The 19833-nt window shown below is 39.0% G+C and overlaps 2 protein-coding genes across 7 annotated transcripts in view; one reads left to right on the top strand and one right to left on the bottom strand.

Moving 5' to 3' along the window:
• Nucleotides 1–19833, top strand: part of zcchc4 (zinc finger, CCHC domain containing 4) — a 59239-nt gene that overhangs the window by 19489 nt on the left and 19917 nt on the right. The window lies entirely within an intron of this gene.
• The window catches only part of si:dkey-219e21.4 (E3 ubiquitin-protein ligase TRIM62), a 39922-nt gene that overhangs the window by 16557 nt on the left and 3532 nt on the right, over nt 1–19833 (bottom strand). For all 4 annotated transcript variants that reach the window (XM_049568870.1, XM_049568871.1, XM_049568873.1 and 1 more), the window contains 4 exons: nt 9636–9731; nt 9255–9491; nt 9146–9165; nt 8911–9041 (listed from right to left, as the gene is read on the bottom strand). In XM_049568870.1, coding sequence (XP_049424827.1) covers nt 8911–9041; nt 9146–9165; nt 9255–9491; nt 9636–9731 — 484 coding nt within the window. The remainder of the gene's footprint in view (nt 1–8910; nt 9042–9145; nt 9166–9254; nt 9492–9635; nt 9732–19833) is intronic.

Here is a 19833-nt window from a genome sequence, read left to right as displayed (position 1 = left end):
CGACATGCCAACAGACGAAGGGGAACAAGCTAGCAATGTGAGCCTGGATCTTATACTTAGAAAAAAGAGAATTCAGGAAAGATAATTGTGTGCAGCTGAAGGTAATCAAAGAGGAAATAAATAAAACAAACAAGAGAGTGGAAGAGGCGGAAGAAAGGATTATGGATGCTGAAACCCGAATACAAGCTAATGAGATAGCAGCAACGGAGATGCTCAAACTGCATATCGAAATGAATGCCAAGCTGACAGACCTGGAGGGACAGTCCAGAAGAGAAAATTTTAGAATACATGGCGTCAAAGAGGGATCGGAAGATGACGCTCCGTCAATGATCGCTTTTGTGGAACTTTTATTAAGGGATAAACTTGAGTTGCCCGACTCCGCTGAGCTACGAGTGGAAAGAGCACATCACGCGCTAGTGTCAAAGCACCAACCAAATGTGGCGCCATGGCCCATTGTTGCCAAAATGGCCAGCTACAGAACGAAAGAAGAAATATTGAAACAAGCATGGCAGAAACGTGGGTTTGAGTATCTTGGAAATAGGATTAACCTCGATCATGATTATGCATCTGAGGTTGTAAAGCTGCGGAGGGAATATGCTGAGGTGCAATCTGTGCTAAAAGAGAAAAAAATCTGGTTCCAAACTCCGTTTCCAGCAAAGGTCTTTTACCTGGAGGGAACTGTCCTATATGGATCGGTGGAGGAGGCGACTGACGACATGGCAAAGAGGGGATTCCCGGTGGTGGTCGTCAAACGCCCGGAGACTTCTTTGGAACAGACCCGACGCTTAATGTGGCGCACAGAGAGAAAAACGAGGGGCCAGGTGAATAAGGATCGGACCTGGGACTAGGAATGCTGCGATCCGGATCACGAATCGAAAATATGCTGCAATCCAGCCATTCCACAAATCCGCTCCAGCTTTTGTAACGCATGAAGAAAAGAGGAGAGTGGGAGGGGGAGGTCACATGATAACAACGACCGGGTGAAAAACAGCGTGGATAGTTGAAAAAAGTGTCAGAGGTGTGGCAGTACTTCCTTCTGAAAAGCGAAAAGACGGAACACCCAAATGCAAAATGTGTATTAAACATATAAACATGTAAAAATTTAAATATCTAAAAAATGGCTCAAGTTTCGTCATAATAACCTACTGTTATGGACTATTCATCTCGGGAAGTATGTTATTCCACATTACAAAATAAGTACTAAAAAAGTGAACCTATTGGTCAGAACAGAGAAATAGAAATATGCGCTGGCATCGGATAGGTATCGGATCAGTACTAGGGCTGTGGTATCGGTATCGGATCGAAAGTGAAAAAGTTGGATTGCAGTATCCCTACCCGGGACTACAAGGAAAGACTCCAAGCATTCAGACGCCAAGAGCAGAAATAACTGCAGGACACTAAGAGCCTGAAGAGGAACTGTGTGTGGCAATAGAGACAATGAAAATGGTCGGGTGTTTTACCCATGCTACTAAAAGAATGGACATTGGCCGGATGGCAAAGGAAGGCCCTTTCCCACCAACAGGTGAGAGAGCCCCCCCCCCCCCTCGAAGCCCCCCTTCATCTGGGCTTATTGAGGGTCATATCGGAGACTACACAGTTGGAAGTCAATATATTTGTTTTCTATTTTTTCTTTGTTCAAGTACAACTAAGAGTTCTTTCTGCAGCTGTCGTTCTATACAGCTCTAATGTTTATGTAATGTTAGTTTATGTATTTTCAGGGAGTGTATTGATTGCACTTGGTTTTGCTGTGTCAAAAACATTCAAACCGTCAGGGTATGGCTAGTGGAAAGGTAAAAGTCATTTCTGATAATGTAAATGGTCTGTTGAATCCAATTAAACACAATAAGATTCTAACCAAAATGAGGAAAGAACAAGCACAAATAGTGTACCTACTGGAAACCCACATAGATTGTAAGGAACATGGAAATGAAAAAGAATGGGTTTCACAAATGTCACATCTTATAAATCTGGACAAAGGAGAGGAGTTGCTATCCTTCTATCAGGCAAACAACACTTTGAATAAATATCTGAGATAAGTCATAAGGAGGGACAATTTATCTTAGTAAGGGGAAACATTGAGGGGAACCCAACTATGTTGTTAAATGTGTATGCGCCACCTGGATGACATCCATTTCTTCAAGAAAATTGTTGATATGATTTTATCACAGACAGTAGGCCTTCTAACCTGTGGGGGATAACTAAATATACACTTACAGCCAAAACTAGACAACTCCTAATGGAAAAATACAGGATACAAAGTCACTAATTAAGAAAATTAATACACTATTTGAAGAGGATGGCTTAACCTTTTAATACCGGTGGGAGTGCCCGCGATCCCATTTGCATATTGATTTTTAAATGCCGGTAGAATTGCAACCAAATAAGAGAGAGCAATAATTCTTTTTGCATTTAAAACCGGAGGAGTTACTCTAACTTACCACTTCCTATATTGGACTAAACGTCATCACGTTGTGAGCATGAACTGTCATGTTATTTTCTTGAGTGTCTTTCTCGCGACACTACCCGCGGCAACAAGGAGTGACGTCATTTCCCGAGAAAATTCCTCTCTTTCTTCCGCGGTAGATATTTCTCTCAGCTTGCAGTCACACACTCGCTCTCGCTCTCGTTTTGTATTTTACTCTTTCACAACAACACTTAGACACACACACACACACTTGCACACAGACACTCACCACACACTTGCACACATATATTTATGGAACCGCAACAACCCGGACGCATGAAAAGGCTTTTCTCCCGGCGCGAAGCTTTCGAGCTAATTACAGCGTCGGATGAAGATTCAGTCCACTCATCTGGTCCGGATTCTGCCGACAGTGGCGATGACGCCGACCTCATCCAAGGGAGAGATCCCTCCTATGACATGTATGTATGAAATATTGTTTGTTTTTGAGTTAGAGTAAAGAAAATATATATGTAACACAACTGAAAGCATTTTGCACTAAATACGCACCATTATTGTATTACTCTCATGTTGAACACATCTAACACACTGTATAACATCTGTATGCAGAGTTGACGACGATGATGAGGAGGAGGAAGTGGGCGTCTCCTTGGTGATGCAGCTGGCTGGAGAACCGAAAAGGAGCCTGACATCTTGCCACATGCCCTACCACATTTTCTGCCCAAAAGGAGGCCAGGTGTGCAGCCACCTCTATCACAGTATGTGGACAATCCCTCTCCATGTGAGCTGTTCAGGATGTACTTTAACCGGGCTGCCATCAAAACACTGTGTGCCACCACCAATAAAATTGTGGACAGGAACTGTCACAGGACCTATCACAGCTCCCCTGGTGCTATTGAAAAGTAATGTTTGACTTTGAACTTTGGTTGTTCTATTGTAAATCGTTTATTTTGATGTACATGTTGTATTTTTGCTAATTGTGCACAATGTGCATTTAACTTTCGTTTTTGTCACATTTTATAAAAATGAGTGTATCTCAAAAATTAAGTTATGAAAACACTCAAAATAAATTTTCTGTGGTTTGAAAGGATTTTGTGCACCTTTTTTACATTTACAATTCTGAGGGATACAGCCATGATATCTCTGTATTTAGAAAAATATGTGTAAAAACAGAAACGATTTTCATTTTTTTAGTGGTTTATTGCACTTTTTAGCAATTTCTTTCATTAGTATGGACATATGTCCACACATATTATTAAAATTTGGGATTTAAGGGTTGTATTGATGTATGGCATGTTAAAATACTCAAAAAAAATGGCCCTACAGCAGGTAAAATTGTAAAGATATGCTCTGGCGGACTTGTTCTATGGTAGGTCATAAAGAGTTAATCGATATATGGAGAGACTTAATCAAAGGGATTATACTCATTACTCCTCACCCCACTCATTATACACAAGAATATGGAATAATGGAAAAGTCAAAGACAAAATAAACACTTGTGAATTTGGGACAATAGATTTAAGTGACCACGCACCTGTATTACCTGTCTGTTAATCTAAACCCACAACCAAAATCAAATAATTGGAAACTAAATTCGAGTCTACTTAATGATCCTCACTTTAAAGAACAGATTAAAAGAAAGATCCACTTCTACTTGGAAATTAATGACAATGGTGATGTGTCCCCTCCCATTTTGTAGGATGCCCTAAAGGCTGTACTGAGAAGGAAAATTATAGCAATATCCCCTTACAAGAAAAAGATGAAAAATAAGAAATTACAAGAATTACAAAACAAATGAAAAGAATTAGAGAAAAAACATAAAATGAAAACAGCACAGGGTATATTGGAGGAAATCATGAAAACAAGAAATGAAATTAACGATTTCATTACACGCGAAATTAAGAAAAATCGAATGTTTCTTAAACAAAGGTATTACAGTATGAAGGTGGATCTAAATCAATGAAAGTTCTGGCCTGGAAACTGAAAAAGAAAATAGCACAGAACACAGTCCATAAAATTAAAGATCCAGTTACAAAAATAATAGAAAGTAAACTAAACGAAATTCAGGGAGCCTTTGAAACATTTTATAAGACTCTGTATTCTAAAAAGGTGGGGGACAGCACAGCTGAAATAGACAGCTTTTTGGACTCTTTGGAGTTACCAGTGTTAAATGAAGAACAGAATAAAATAATGATTGAGGACATTACAGAAAAGGAATTAAAAATAGCAATAAATAAACTCAAATTAAATAAATCACCAGGATCAGAGGGCACGTGCAGCCTGGGGGCAGAAAGCGGGACATTTCTCATTGTTTACAAGCAGAGTCAAGCAGCAAAAGAAAATGACAAGGAGTTGTTGTGCTGTTAACTGCACAAACCGGCAAAAGGATGGATGGAAATTGTATAATATCCCCAGGGGATCTCATCCGTTTGCCAAAAGAAGAAGAAGATTATGGCTCCAGGCCATTAAAAGGGCGGATTGGTGTCCCGAAGGTCCTAAAGGTGGTGAGAGTCTGTGCAGCGCCCACTTCGTGTCTGGTATGTTTGTGTTTGCCAACATGAGCTGGATAATGAGTAAGTGTGTGATTTTACCATAGTTAATGAGACAATATTAGTTTGATTCATTAGGTCATAGCCTAACTAACTTGCCAACAAATTTGTCTGTATTCTACTTTAACATTTGTAAAGTTTAACGTTGGCTCTCTGTTGTAACGTTAAGTTCAGCTTTTGTTGTTAAGTACTAACAGGTGCATGGCTGGCTTAGGTTTCTTGGTTCAGGCTGAAAATCAGGCGGCAAAGTGTCTTCAAACAGCTAATGTTACATGTAGTGTACGATTTTCTTTAACTCTGAATTAACGTTAATGCTTGTGCTATTGGTGCTCATTATGGCTGAGCTCGTAAAATAGCAAATAGATTAAAAATTTATGGACATTTCAGCAAGAACTTACAAACAATACGGCATCTACATTGATATCAATTCACTCTGAAGTAGTCTTTTGCCCCCTGGATGCGCGCGTACCTAGTATTGTTTGTACACAAGAAACCCGTCTATATGGCAGAATGGTATAAGGAGCTGAAAGAAGAGCTAATATCAGTGATGCTTCCGACACTGAATTGGGTCCTAAAGAAGGCACAAACACCACCTAGTTGGAAAGAAGCAATAATGTCTGCCATTCCAAAAGAAAATAAAGATGAATTGGAATGTGGGTCATATAGACCAATATCAGTCCAGATTGTAGGCTGTTCACTTCTATCATGGCTAGACAATTAGAAACATTTTTACCTAATTTGATACATAATGACCAGACAGATTTTTTCCGAAAGCGCCAAACACAAAATAATATACGACAGACATTACAAATTATTTAACCATATTCAAAAGAATAAAATAGCAGCAATGGTAATTTGTATTGATGCGGAGAATGCATTCGATTCAGTGAATTGGAGCTTTCTTTATTGGGTTCTACATAGATTTAGCCTACATGAAAAAATAATTAAAACAATACAGGCATTATATAATAAACCCACTGTGAGAATCTAAGTTAATGGCTGCTTATCAAACACGTTTTACTTTGGAGAGAGGAACAAGGTAGGGTTGTGCGTGTTCACCACTGTTATTTGCATTATATTTGAGCCCATTTGCTCAATATATAAGACAAAACAAAGAAATAAAAGGCATTAATATTCATGGGAAGGAGCATAATTTAGCCTGCAATGCAGACGATATTTTGATCTTCCGGCGTCACCTAACAAACTCTCTACCTAGACTAGGGGTAGGCAACCTGTGGCTCTTTAGCCCCTGTCGAGTGGCTCCTTGAGCCTTTGAGAAAAGAATTCTATGGAAATTTATTCTATGAATCCAAATGTTGCTGAACCTCGATAGTAGTGGCTGGTTAGCTATGGATGCCAAATCCAAAAAAGTAAATTGAATAAAATAGAGAATGTAGTAGTGCGAGGACAGATTTGTTTGCTCTCACTGCCAGCTCTGCAAAAAGTACCAAATAATCATAAATAGTGCCCTGCACAGTGTCCATCTTGTGGTAAAACATATTAACAAATGCTTATTTAGACCATAAGTATATGCTAATTTAGACTTAATAGGCTATTTACTTTGATTATAAGGCTCAAACATGTTTTGCGGCTCTACACAGATTTTTTTCAAATTATTCTTGGTCAAAAATGGCTCTTTTAATGGCAAAGGTTGCTGACCCCTGACCTAGACTAATGCAGTCGTTTGAATATTATGGTCAATTATCAGGCTACAAAATTAATTTAAGTAAAACACAACTGCTTAAATACAATTACAGCCCACCAGAAGAAATCAAGAAATCAAGCGTGGCAAACTGAGTATTTCAAATATTTGGGAGTTATGATACCTAAGGATATCACAGAACTATTAGAATGCAATTACTCACCAATACAAAGGAAAATTAAAGAGGATATAGCGAGATGGAACCTAATCGATCCTAGATTCTATCAAAATTAATATACTACCCAAATTATTATATTTATTTCAAACCTTGCCAATTGAAATAAGCCAAAAACAATTTAATGATTGGGACAAAATTTTGTCCAGATACATATGGCAAGGTAAAAGGCCTCGAATTTGATATAAACCTTTACAATTGGCTAAAAGAAAAGGGGGATGGGGCCTTCCTTCTCTCAAGGATTACTGGGCAGCACAATTAAGGCCTATGATATGCTGGTGTAATCCCTCATATGATGTAAGTGGAAAAGCATTGAAGAGGGCCTGACCTCCATTCCCATACAAGCAATTATAGCTGATAGTAACATGCAAGACCGTATAAAAAATATAGAAAACCCATGGATCAAGTTCACTTTTTAAATTTGGAAAACAGTAATAACAGAATACAAATTAGAAGACGATATAGTAATCCTTAAGTGGTGTGCATATGATACACATTTTGCTGCAAATAAATTAGATACTAGATTCAAGGATTGGACATATAAAGGATTACCGGCCTTTTGTAAGATAATGAAGGAAGGTATACTACTTAGTTCTGAAAGGATTAGAGACAGACATATTCATTAGAAGCACAGGATTTCTATCATTACTTACAGATGAGACATTTCGTCAGTGATTAACATAAAATGCGTAGCAGAATCAAGCAAACAGCTGTTAGACCTATTTGAAAGGGCATATGGTTCAAATTAGAAATGTACCGATACCACTTTCTCCTTCCCGATACCGATGCCAATCCCTGAACCCTGAATCTGCAGATATTGAGTACCGATCCGATACCAGCGCATAAAATAAAAATGGATGGGATATGAATTGTTGTATGTCTCAACTCCTAAAACTCTATGTAAAATATTAAGAAATAAATACATAATGGTAGAATGAATGGCATAAAACTTTTTTTTTTATTATTATTATCCAGTGTTGACACAGATCAAGACACAGGTTAAAGTGCAGCCAGACAATTTGGTAAAAAGACATTTTAAAGGCTACAGTACAATGTAGGGCTGCACGATATTGGAAAAAACTGACATTGCAAAAAAAAAAAAAATTTGCAATATATATTGCTATATTAAAAAATACAAGAATTTTCACCAGATGATTTAAAGTAAGAAAATTAAGAAATAATGGCGGGACTTTTACTCACCACAACTGCAGAGGCTACCAGCTTCATTTGAAACAGACTACATTATAAAAGGGCCGTTATTTATCATTCCCTCTGTGTTTTTATATTTTATATTACTTTTTATCTGCTCCCGTGGCCTTGATAAAGTTAATGCATGGCACTGTCATTTCAAACTCAACACTTCCTGAACTTGTTTCAAATTAAAAGCCCCTTATAACCTCAACTGAGAGAATCCCTCCATTTTCTAAATACGCTTTTATTGTGAAACATTTGTAGGAATTTGTGGAGAAATCAGTGACTTTTATGTTTACCTATGGTACTTCAAATGTAGCTCCTGCCATCTGCTGACACTTTTTTGGTGACTACAACAACATTTCGGCTGGCACATGAGCAGACACTGTGACTCAAATAATAATGAAAGTAATAAAAATAGGACAAGAATAACCCGATGACATCACACACGTTGTGAAAGACGACCGGGGATAATTGGTGTGGATCATCGTGTAGTGTGTCATGTCTGTCGGCCAAGTCACGGCACGATTTTATGACTCCGCAATAGTGTAATTTGACATAGTGACTTTCAGAATGGGCAGAAAAGTTGTGTAGTGTGTACGAGGCATAAATCCTCCTTTACCATTTCTCCCTGTTGTGTGTTCTTTTTGTCCTAAAAAAAAAAGGACATTCAGGCTGATATTCTTTGACTAATAATTGAAGTAGATGTACATACTACATTTGTCGCTGAATGTCAATAAAAAGTACATTTTTTTTAAAAAAGAAACGGTTAGATAAGGTCATTTTCCTGACAATTTTTCACTTTAACACCCTGCTGCCTTAAAAGCTTGTGTAATGGATTTATGTAATAGAGAAAAAATAGCCTCAGTACCTAACAGTAGAGTCTTCCTCTGCAGCTGAGCTTTCAGTTGTTTGGAGATGGACGATAATGTTTTTAGGAGTCTTTCAAATCTCTCTTCACTCAGTCGAATTTCCATCTCAGAGGCATCTGGCTTCTTAGGACTGTGAGAGTGATCACAGAGATTGCAGTGAGACAGAGATGTATTAAGTAGGGCTGTACAGGAGATAGAGCTGTATACTCGAAATCTGTTGTTGCAGTGTTTTACCTCAGATTCTCGGACTGACCCTTGAGGTGAGACAAACAGAAAAACTGATTAAAATACCTTCAATTACTAGATTTTTAAACAGTGTTAGTGCACAGCTCTTGAATCAGACCTTCCCATCTTCCTCTGCTGTGGGGCTGTTGCTCAGTGCTCTCTGGATGCTTTTGATGCCCTTAGTGACCTGGTCCTGGTGCTGTTCCCAGTTCTTCAGAACGTAGTCCAGTTTGGTCCTGGTCTGTCTCAAGTCCAGCTCCAGAGAGTCCTGGACGGCCTGCTCGTCCTGCTTCAGGACACACCGCATGTTCTGGAAGTGCTCTCGAACCTGTTGCTTCATCAGCTCTGTGCTCCTCTACAGGGAGGAACATGGAGAGCATAAATACACACCAAAAGATTTTACATATGTCATGAAACTATTTGCAGTTTGCCATGCTGGTGGTCTGACGTGTGTAGAGTAGCTGTTTTAAGTAATGGGGGGTTTCAGTCTCATACTTACAGAGAGATCTGCCCTGCGTTTCTTCAGAGACTGGATATGAGCCTCAGTTTTGGACCTCTCTGCCTGCAGCTCCTCCATTCGTCTGGACAGCTGCTCCTGCACAGTTACAGCCAATTGTTGGCATTAAAGTAGATTGTTTTCAGTTATGATAACCTTATTTGTGTGCACAGAAAAGATAGTGGTTATATCAGTCTGTTTACAAAATGAATTAGTTTTGCAACTACAGATATTTTCATTTTCTGACAGTTGATGAATTTTTGGTTTATAAATGCAATAAATCAGTGTAAAATGTCCGTCACAATTTCCTTGTTAAAATGTTTTTTACCAACAGTCAGAAAACCAAAGACGAAAAGCATCAAATGCTCACATTTGAGAAGCTTCTGTCATATCACAATATTAATTTAATATCAGTATATTGCCCAGCCCCGATTCAGAATTCATCATTTGGTCAATAAGATCTCAAAAAGGTAGTGAAATGAAGGGATGCACGATAACAACGGTACATCATCGGTATCAGCCAATATCGGCGTTAAAATGAACTGTCAGAATTGGCCAACATACTTTTTCTTATGTTTCACACACTGATCATTTATCACACTGTATACATACATATATATATATATTATATGTGTGTGTGTATGTATGTACATATATATATATGTATATATATACAGTACAGGCCAAAAGTTTGGACACACCTTCTCATTCAATGCGTTTTCTTTATTTTCATGACTATTTACATTGTAGATTCTCACTGAAGGCATCAAAACTATGAATGAACACGTGGAGTTATGTACTTAACAAAAAAAGGTGAAATAACTGAAAACATGTTTTATATTCTAGTTTCTTCAAAATAGCCACCCTTTGCTCTGATTACTGCTTTGCACACTCTTGGCATTCTCTCCATGAGCTTCAAGAGGTAGTCACCTGAAATGGTTTCCACTTCACAGGTGTGCCTTATCAGGGTTAATTAGTGGAATTTCTTGCTTTATCAATGGGGTTGGGACCATCAGTTGTGCTGTGCAGAAGTCAGGTTAATACACAGCCGACAGCCCTATTGGACAACTGTTAAAATTCATATTATGGCAAGAACCAGTCAGCTAACTAAAGAAAAACGGGTGGCCATCATTACTTTAAGAAATGAAGGTCAGTCAGTCCGGAAAATTGCAAAAACTTTAAATGTGTCCCCAAGTGGAGTCGCAAAAACCATCAAGCGCTACAACGAAACTGGCACACATGAGGACCGACCCAGGAAAGGAAGACCAAGAGTCACCTCTGCTTCTGAGGATAAGTTCATCCGAGTCAGCAGCCTCAGAAATCGCAAGTTAACAGCAGCTCAGATCAGAGACCAGATGAATGCCACACAGAGTTCTAGCAGCAGACCCATCTCTAGAACAACTGTTAAGAGGAGACTGCGAATCAGGCCTTCATGGTCAAATAGCTGCTAGGAAACCACTGCTAAGGAGAGGCAACAAGCAGAAGAGATTTGTTTGGGCCAAGAAACACAAGGAATGGACATTAGACCAGTGGAAATCTGTGCTTTGGTCTGATGAGTCCAAATTTGAGATCTTTGGTTCCAACCGCCGTGTCTTTGTGAGACGCAGAAAAGGTGAACGGATGGATTCCACATGTCTGGTTCCCACTGTGAAGCATGGAGGAGGAGGTGTGATGGTGTGGGGGTGTTTTGCTGGTGACACTGTTGGGGATTTATTCAAAATTGAAGGCACACTGAACCAGCATGGCTACCACAGCATCCTGCAGCGACATGCCATCCCATCCGGTTTGCGTTTAGTTGGACGATCATTTATTTTCAACAGGACAATGACCCCAAACACACCTCCAGGCTGTGTAAGGGCTATTTGACCAAGAAGGAGAGTGATGGAGTGCTGCGGCAGATGACCTGGCCTCCACAGTCACCGGACCTGAACCCAATCGAGATGGTTTGGGGTGAGCTGGACCGCAGAGTGAAGGCAAAGGGGCCAACAAGCGCTAAACACCTCTGGGAACTCCTTCAAGACTGTTGGAAAACCATTTCAGGTGACTACCTCTTGAAGCTCATGGAGAGAATGCCAAGAGTGTGCAAAGCAGTAATCAGAGCAAAGGGTGGCTATTTTGAAGAAACTAGAATATAAAACATGTTTTCAGTTATTTCACCTTTTTTTGTTAAGTACATAACTCCACGTGTTCATTCATAGTTTTGATGCCTTCAGTGAGAATCTACAATGTAAATAGTCATGAAAATAAAGAAAACGCATTGAATGAGAAGGTGTGTCCAAACTTTTGGCCTGTACTGTATATATATATATGTAATATATATATATATATATATATATATATATATACACACACAGCGGTCAGGCTCTGTTAACTTAAAATCCAGGTGAAAATCCAGGTGTTGATAAAAACAATCAAGATATAAAGGGTATATCATTAATAAGGGCTTAAAAACTGGATAAAAAGTCGATTTACGACAGACACTCTGTAAGGGAAGACAAAGACGCCGAGCATTCACTCAAAATGTTCATGATAATGAAGGAAAATGACAGACAGTATATTAGCAATCAAATATGTCAAAGAAAAACCAGTGAATATTTATATAAATAATTAATTGAATATTAAAATTGTTGCTCAATTGACTAACACAGACATCATAGAACAAAAATAGAAAATAAAAATGTACAGCTCTAAAACAAGCAATATAAAACACAAAATAAGACTACTACAAAGAAGAGTAAAAAAGTATGTTAATGTATACTAGAAGTGAACTATAAAAACACAAAAAAGGACAATTACACATGATTACTAAGACCAGCTGAGATACTCCGTAACATCGGCATATAGAAGATTGTGTACAGAAATCCTGCAACAGTGCTTTGAAACGGCTTAGGGGAACCATTGAGTACAACTTTAAGTCCTTCTGCAGAAAACTCCACATATAAGGCGCTGCATACATAAATCCGTGCTTGCCAAACTCTGTACGGACCCTTGGTACAGACAATAAAAACATGTTTTGAAAATGGAAAGCATAGCCATTTTCAGTTTTTTGCTTAATGTACATACATAAGTATGCAGGAAGTAGGCCAAGAATAGCTTTGAAAACTAGAGAATGGCAATGAAAAAGTCCACCAAATAGAGCCAGCCAACCCGAGCATTCAGGATACAGTGATGAGTTAGGGGCTTACAGTTGGTAATACATCTCAATGCACCATGGTACACAGAGTGCAAAGAGAAGCAGTTTCTATTCAGTTTCAGCTTCAGTTTTTGAGCTAGCTCTGTTGTGTTTGATAACATTGTTGAACGTAAACAGAAGTGACACCCAACGGTGCTTAGCGTGCCTTTAAATAATAATATACACTCAACAAATGAACAAACAACTGAATGAATGAATGTTTCTGTTACGTCTAACGTCCAATAGAGGGAGACATAGCATTAAAAAAAAGCACCGAAAGGAGGCACCGTAATGTGCATTTTGTTTCAGTCCGGTAGCTATCGGTTGTGTAGGTACCAGCAGAGATGGGCAAAAATACATCAAAATGTATTTTGATACAAAATACAAAATACCCCTCAAATAAATGTATCAAAATACTGGTGCCAGAAAATGTATCAAAATAAAACACATGTATTTTGTATTTTCAGATATAGAAAATACTTTTTTTTCTTTTTCTTTTCCAGAAAGAATGTCCACAATTCGTCCATAGGTGGCGCTATACTAACCGATTCAAATCTTTTTGTGAATAACAAAAAGTCCTTGACCAAAAATGCTCAATTTACATGCTGCAGTTAGAGACCACAAGTAACTATGCCAGAAAGAACAACCATGATTCATCCATTAATGGCGTGATAGTAGCAAATTTGGTCGCAGCTATTGCAAATTTGGGCTTGTTTTCTCACAATTTTGTATAGCGGAGTATTCAGGTTCAGGCTATAGGATATACACAAAGCTCTGGTGAACCCCACAAAAAGGCAGAACAGTCACAGAACTAACTAAGCGTAACTAAGCAAAGCCATTAAAAGACAACAACTTGATTATGTATATATATATTTATTAACCAGACTAAACAGCCCATAAACTTTTTTGTATCAACAAATAAAATATTCACAGACACTGTGATAATAACATATGAATAGCATTAGGCCTATGTGTACTATAAAAGTCATTTGAATAAAAACATCAAGCTCTGCACAGAAAAATGAATAAAACTAAATGGTTAATGAATATAAAAGTGAACAGGCAGGCAAACTTAACAACAAGTGAGTAGCCTATACATTTCTCTCTTTCGTTGGCCAGTGGGATGGTAGTAGGGTTAGGGTTAGGCTATTTTGGTTCTTGAGACCCAACCACTGAGGAGCCAGTTTAGTTGCCTTTTAAGAACAACTAACTTTTCAAGTATTTCTGGAGTTAACCGCCTCCTGTGTGGATGGAATATCATTCCTGCATCCAATATTATAAGAATGTGTAACCTATTATTTTTGTTTTTTTGATTTGTGGAGAAAGTATTTTGAGTATTTTAAAAACAAAATTACTCCACTCAAAAGTATTTTGTTACAAATTACATTTGTTTTTTATCGGCCTTATCAAATACAAATGACAGAATTCTCAAATGTAATTGAAATACGTATTTTAAATACAAGTAATAGAAATACTGCCCATCCCTGGGTACCGGTTCCATATAAGCACAGACTTTCGGTACCCAACCCTGCTCTTAACAATAGTGTGGATGTTTGAAAGCTCTACCTTGGCTTTTGTGAGTAACATGCATTTTGTTTTCTCAGTATTCAAGACAAGCTTCAGATTGAACAGAAATTTTGAACAGCATTAATGGTTGATGAAGCTGGGAGAGGACCTGAGTCTGAATAGCAGCAGAGCAATAAATAACTGTCATCAGCATACAGATGAACACATGCATCAGGTACATTATGACAGAGGCTAATTAAGTACATACAGAACAACAGAGGCCCTAATACAGACCCTTGAGGCACCTCATTGGCAATTGTAAGAGGGGCAGACAACATGCCCTGCTCTTGTACATATTGCACTCTGCCTGATAAATAATTTGCAGTCCAACCAACTGCTTTGTCTGATAGACCAATATGATATAATCTGTTTATCAGTGTTTTATGATCTTCTGTGTCAAAGGCCTTAGACAGGTCAACAAGGACAGCAGCACAATGTGGACCACTATCCAAGGAATGTACCAAATCATTGACAACTTTTAAAGCAGCAGTAGTAGTGCTATACTTTTTTCAAAATCCAGATTAATAAACAGATAAAATATCACTTACCTGTAAAAATTTTTCAAGCATTTTGGCCAGGGCTGTGAGTTTAGAAATGGGCCTTTAGTTGTTTTGCTGGGTTGGGTCACCAGCTTTTAATAAGGGCAGAACAAAAGCAGATTTCCAGATAAGAGGATTAGAGATTAAGAGGGTATTTTAAAGGAGAAACAACAAAATCAGCTGCTAGATTTAAAAAGTAATGCTCTAGATTATCAGGATCTGCTGACTTGTTAACATCATCATCACACATTTTGAAATGAAAAGGTTGCTCAATACTCCGAAGTGGACATTGTTCGCATTAGTGTTGGTGAGGTTTGCAGCCTCAAACAAGGCAGAAGAAGGGCTAGCAAACAATTGAGCATTGTTGTTTTGTCACTAATAATTTTGAAGTTCTTTATTATACTAGGTGGAAGCTCAGACCTGGTCTCATTGCCTACAACAGAATTTATGGTGTTCCAAAATGTCTTTGGAGTATTTAAAATTTTCACTGTTTCATTTTCAAACTAAGCAGCTTTTGCTTCTTTTTTTTTTTTTATTGTGAATGTACATTGATTACATAAATGCCTAAAAGCCAGCCAACCTGACTCCAAATGAGACTTTCTGGCCTTAGCCCAGGCCAGGTTGCGGTCATGCAATAACACAGAAAGCCCTGATGAAAACCAGGGATTATTTCTGCCTTTAACTCTGAATTTCCAGTTAGGAGCATGCTTATTAATAATTGCAGTAGGACCATCAGAAAAGAATTCGTAAGCATTCATTTCCACATCTGGTATGAGCTCCAATCAAATGAGGAAAGATCATGAAAAAACCCTTGCATATTAAAGTGTTTTAAATTTCGCATCCTAATAATGCAAGGTTTAGTTTTTATAATTTTTAGATTTTGTGTCGCACACAATGGCAGTAACACAGTGATCACTGATATTGTTTGCAAAAATTCGAAGCAGATATTTGTGAGGACTGTTCGTTAAAATAAATCAGTTAAAGAAGATTTGTCAGGTTGTTTTAAGTGAAGTCTTGTTGGTGCTTCAACCATCTGGAACAGATTTAAAGAATTACAGTAAGATTTTAACTCATCAGACATGGGTTGTAACCAGTTAATACTGAAATCCCCCAGTACAATAGCCTTGTTAAAAGACAGGCCACAAATGAGCTTCATTAAGGGAGAAAGCATCATTAGTGGCAGAGGGTGGTCTATAACAACCAACTATAGCCAAGTGAAAAGAGGGAGAGACATCCAGGTCCAGTGCCAGAAATTCAAATTGCCTATACAATGAAGTGGAGACCATCACTTTCACCTGGAACGTGTTCTTTGTATAAATTGCAACTCCTCCAGTTTGGTCAGTTAGTTCTAAACACATTATATCCAGCAATGGCAATGTCAGTATCTAAGACTGATTTACTTAACCAAGATTCTGATATAACAAGGACATCGGCATCAGTTGATCGGGCCCAAATACATATTAAGTCTAATTTGTCTAAAATTGTGTGCTCTTTTTGTGAAACAAATTAGTTACACCCACATGGAGTGGGTATGAAATTGTCACTGAGTACACTGAGCAGCCGGGTAAGATATACATGGACGGGAATGCGGAGCGGTATACACCGAGATAATAATGACTTTGTCACCCAGTGTTCCACTGAACTCGTTCCCTAAGGATCATCATCCAGAGCAAAAGGCACAACATGACTAACAGGTCCAGAATAATTCGGACAAAACATATAAAACAAGATAAAAAGAGTCAAAAGCCACAACATTGCTTAAGGCCAGGTGATTCGTTGCTCGCACACAGAGATCAGGGCTGTGCGATAGGGCCTTCCCCAGCACTGGCACGGCAGAGCTCCCTGCATCCCCTGCTGTTCCATGGAACAGCCAGCTGTCAGTGTGGAAGCCAGGTGATCCACTGGTTGTACACAGAGATCAAGGCCGTGTGATAAGCCTTCCCCAGCACCAGCATGGTGAAACTCTGTGCGTCCTCCGCTGTGTCAGGGAGCGGCCAGACGTCAGTGCGGAAATCAGGTGAACCACTGCTGGCACACAGAAATCAGAGTCGCAGGGCAAGCCTTCCCGGCACCGGCACGGCGTAGCTCCTCTCTACAGGCGTCAGGGCTCTGTTCCACCACTGCTCCAAGACACCGCCCGCTGCTCACCCAGCCTGGGATCCGGAGCAGAGCAGATCCAGCTAGGCCACCGCAGCTACCAAAGCTACTCCTAGCAGGTAAATGAGGGCTGTACATGGAAAACTCGGTCAGGAAGGAGACAAAACTTAGGCGCGGATAGGGAGTTGACTAAATGCCACTCTTGAATTTACCACGAGAAAGTAGATTGCTTGCTGCTTATGGTGACGATCACAGTTGAAAATTTATTATTTATATTTAATACATTCAAACACAACTGTGGAACTTAATAGAGAAATATCACAGAAATGAGACAAACAATCTCTGAGACGCATGAGCTGCCATCTTGGATTGTATTGCCAATATCTTTAATAACATCTGGATCATGCTGTCAGAATGTTGTCATTAGCTTGTTTCCCAATTTTGCTGATGAAGGCATGGATGTTTCTAGTTGCCTTTCTGCCAGCTCCACTAAATCTGTGCTGAATTTATGCTAAAATTATACTATTATGTCTATTTTGCAAGCGTTGTTGCTTTTTGTGGTTGATTTTGGATGGTGGTGGCGTATGACTGCGAGTCACTCATCTGGATGAGGACATCAACTTACCAGTCTTTAAACCTACCTCCTGCCTGCTTTTGCTAATTTTGGCAGTCTTGAGAAAAAAAATGCAAAAGAATTTTGTAAACTTTTGGTCATTATGTTTTCTCGATGTTTTTTTGTCTTTAAACCAATCCAGTGAGGCTAATTCATGTATCAGACATTGGAATCAAGGTCACAGGCTGTAAAAAAAATAAATGATTAAGACAGTTTTGTTCTATACCTACGAATAATTTCTGCACACTTACGAACTGTCATTTCTGCAGCAGTGTTTGACAGGTTTCAGGGGTGATTTACAAGCACACACTTACTGATCATCATCTGAAAAGCTTAACATCTCTCTATTTATGCTCTCAAAAGAGATAACTAGGATTTGTACCCAGGTTCACTGTAAACTCTGACTTATCCAACTATTCTTTCTTTATCTGCAACATGTTAGTCTGGAGGTTTAAACTTGTTTCCTCTCACAGAGTTGGTGATTAAAACTAAACATTCATCTTTGTCAGAGTAAACTGATCTGAGTTCAGGCTGTTTACCTACAGCACAGTTTCACTCAAAGATAACTGAGCCTCTTACCTGCCTGTCAAACACCATCAACATATAACATAGATTTCGTCTTAGTTTTTATAATTGAGATCTATTTTAAGCTTATCATCTCATTTTCGTCATGGGAAAAAGATTGTTGACGAAAAATTTTCGTCATAGTTTTTGTCAACGAAATTAACACTGCTTCTGCTGGCTAGCCAGATCGAGGTTTTCAAATTTAAACATCACAGGGTATCCGCGGATCCTTGAAAAGTCTTAAAAAGTCTTAAATTCATGTATCTAAAAGTAAGGCCTGGAAATGTCTCAAATTCATTAGAAATGGTTGGTCTTAAACATTGGTCTTAAATTCATTACTCAAAGGTCTTAAAATTATTGCGGAAGGAATATTTAATCTGACTTTCTTTCATTTCTTTTTTTTATTCTCGCGGCACTTTTCTGTGAGTGTCCATGCGCTGTCCAATAACGGTGCGCGCTGGCCGTAGCACATACACAATGAATGGGTTCGTTGGCGGAGGTCTGTGCTTTGCGCGCTCTGTGTGAAAAGGGCTTAACGGCGCGCGCTGGCCACCTGGCACTCAATATGCTGCTGTAGTGGTTTGTTTTCCAGACATGTGAGTATCTTTGAGCAGTGAAAGTTATTATTTATGACTTTTTACTTGTCGGCAGTGATTTGTTTTCCACAGAGCTCTACGTGCAAGCATTTTACTCGCATTTGCGACTAAAAATAGTTTTGTGCCAGCAAAATAAATCATTCAGCATGCAGTGCGAGTCCAGATTTCAACCAGCAGCAGAAACGAACGGTGTGCGTGCTGTGGCCATGCTGCCTGCTCTCTCCGGTTTTACGCCAGGCTCGGCTCCTTTCAAAGACTTCTTGCGAAGCACTCCTCCAGGGTTTTTTCGGGCCTAATTAGTATATTGCGGAGTTTTGCACAGCGGCGACCGGATCTTTGCTCTCAAACCACAAAAAAAATGTGATGGCACAACAGTCTCCTTCAGTACATTATTCTGTGCTTTCTTTTGATTTTCACGTTGGCTAGTCATCCTGTTTAATTTGTCTTCTGATTAAATCGGAACCATTGAAACAAGTTGTAGGAAGCCTCTGCAAGTAATTGGTTGCTGGCAGACACTCTGTGCTGCAATAAAATGGTTAATCAGCAGTGCCGTGCGCTGTAGAGCCGATGCGCTGCTGGTTCTGCTGGCCTGAATATAATGTCTATAGCCTTACTGTTCTGTGTACAGCCTTTATAGACTGAGCTGAGTAGTGATGCGCGGGTCGACCCATAACCCGCGGGACCCGCAAATGGACCTGTGGGTCGGGCAGTGATCGTCTGTTAAATCGGTCTGTAAATGATATTTTGACATTATTATTATTATAATCTATTAATCTATAATCTATTACTGTCATGGCATCCGAAGGTACTGATGCGTTGAGCAGGTGACAGTCCGCGGTTGTTTTCAAAACACACTTGTGTCACGCACTCCAACAGAAACTTGTTGAAACTTTAAACAATAATTCATTGTACAAAACGGGAAACAAACGTTGACAAAAACGGTTCCATAATTCATATTAAATTCAAAAGATAATGAAAAAACAGCTACAAGTTAGAGGGAATAGTGATGAAGTGGTAAAACTTGGCATTGATCCACAGCCTCAGACGGATGCGC

This window comes from Epinephelus fuscoguttatus, linkage group LG23, assembly GCF_011397635.1.
Source record: "Epinephelus fuscoguttatus linkage group LG23, E.fuscoguttatus.final_Chr_v1".
Lineage (NCBI taxonomy): Eukaryota > Metazoa > Chordata > Actinopteri > Perciformes > Serranidae > Epinephelus > Epinephelus fuscoguttatus.
The sequence above is the reverse complement of the archived record's forward strand: the minus strand, read 5'-3'. Positions and strand labels throughout refer to the sequence as shown.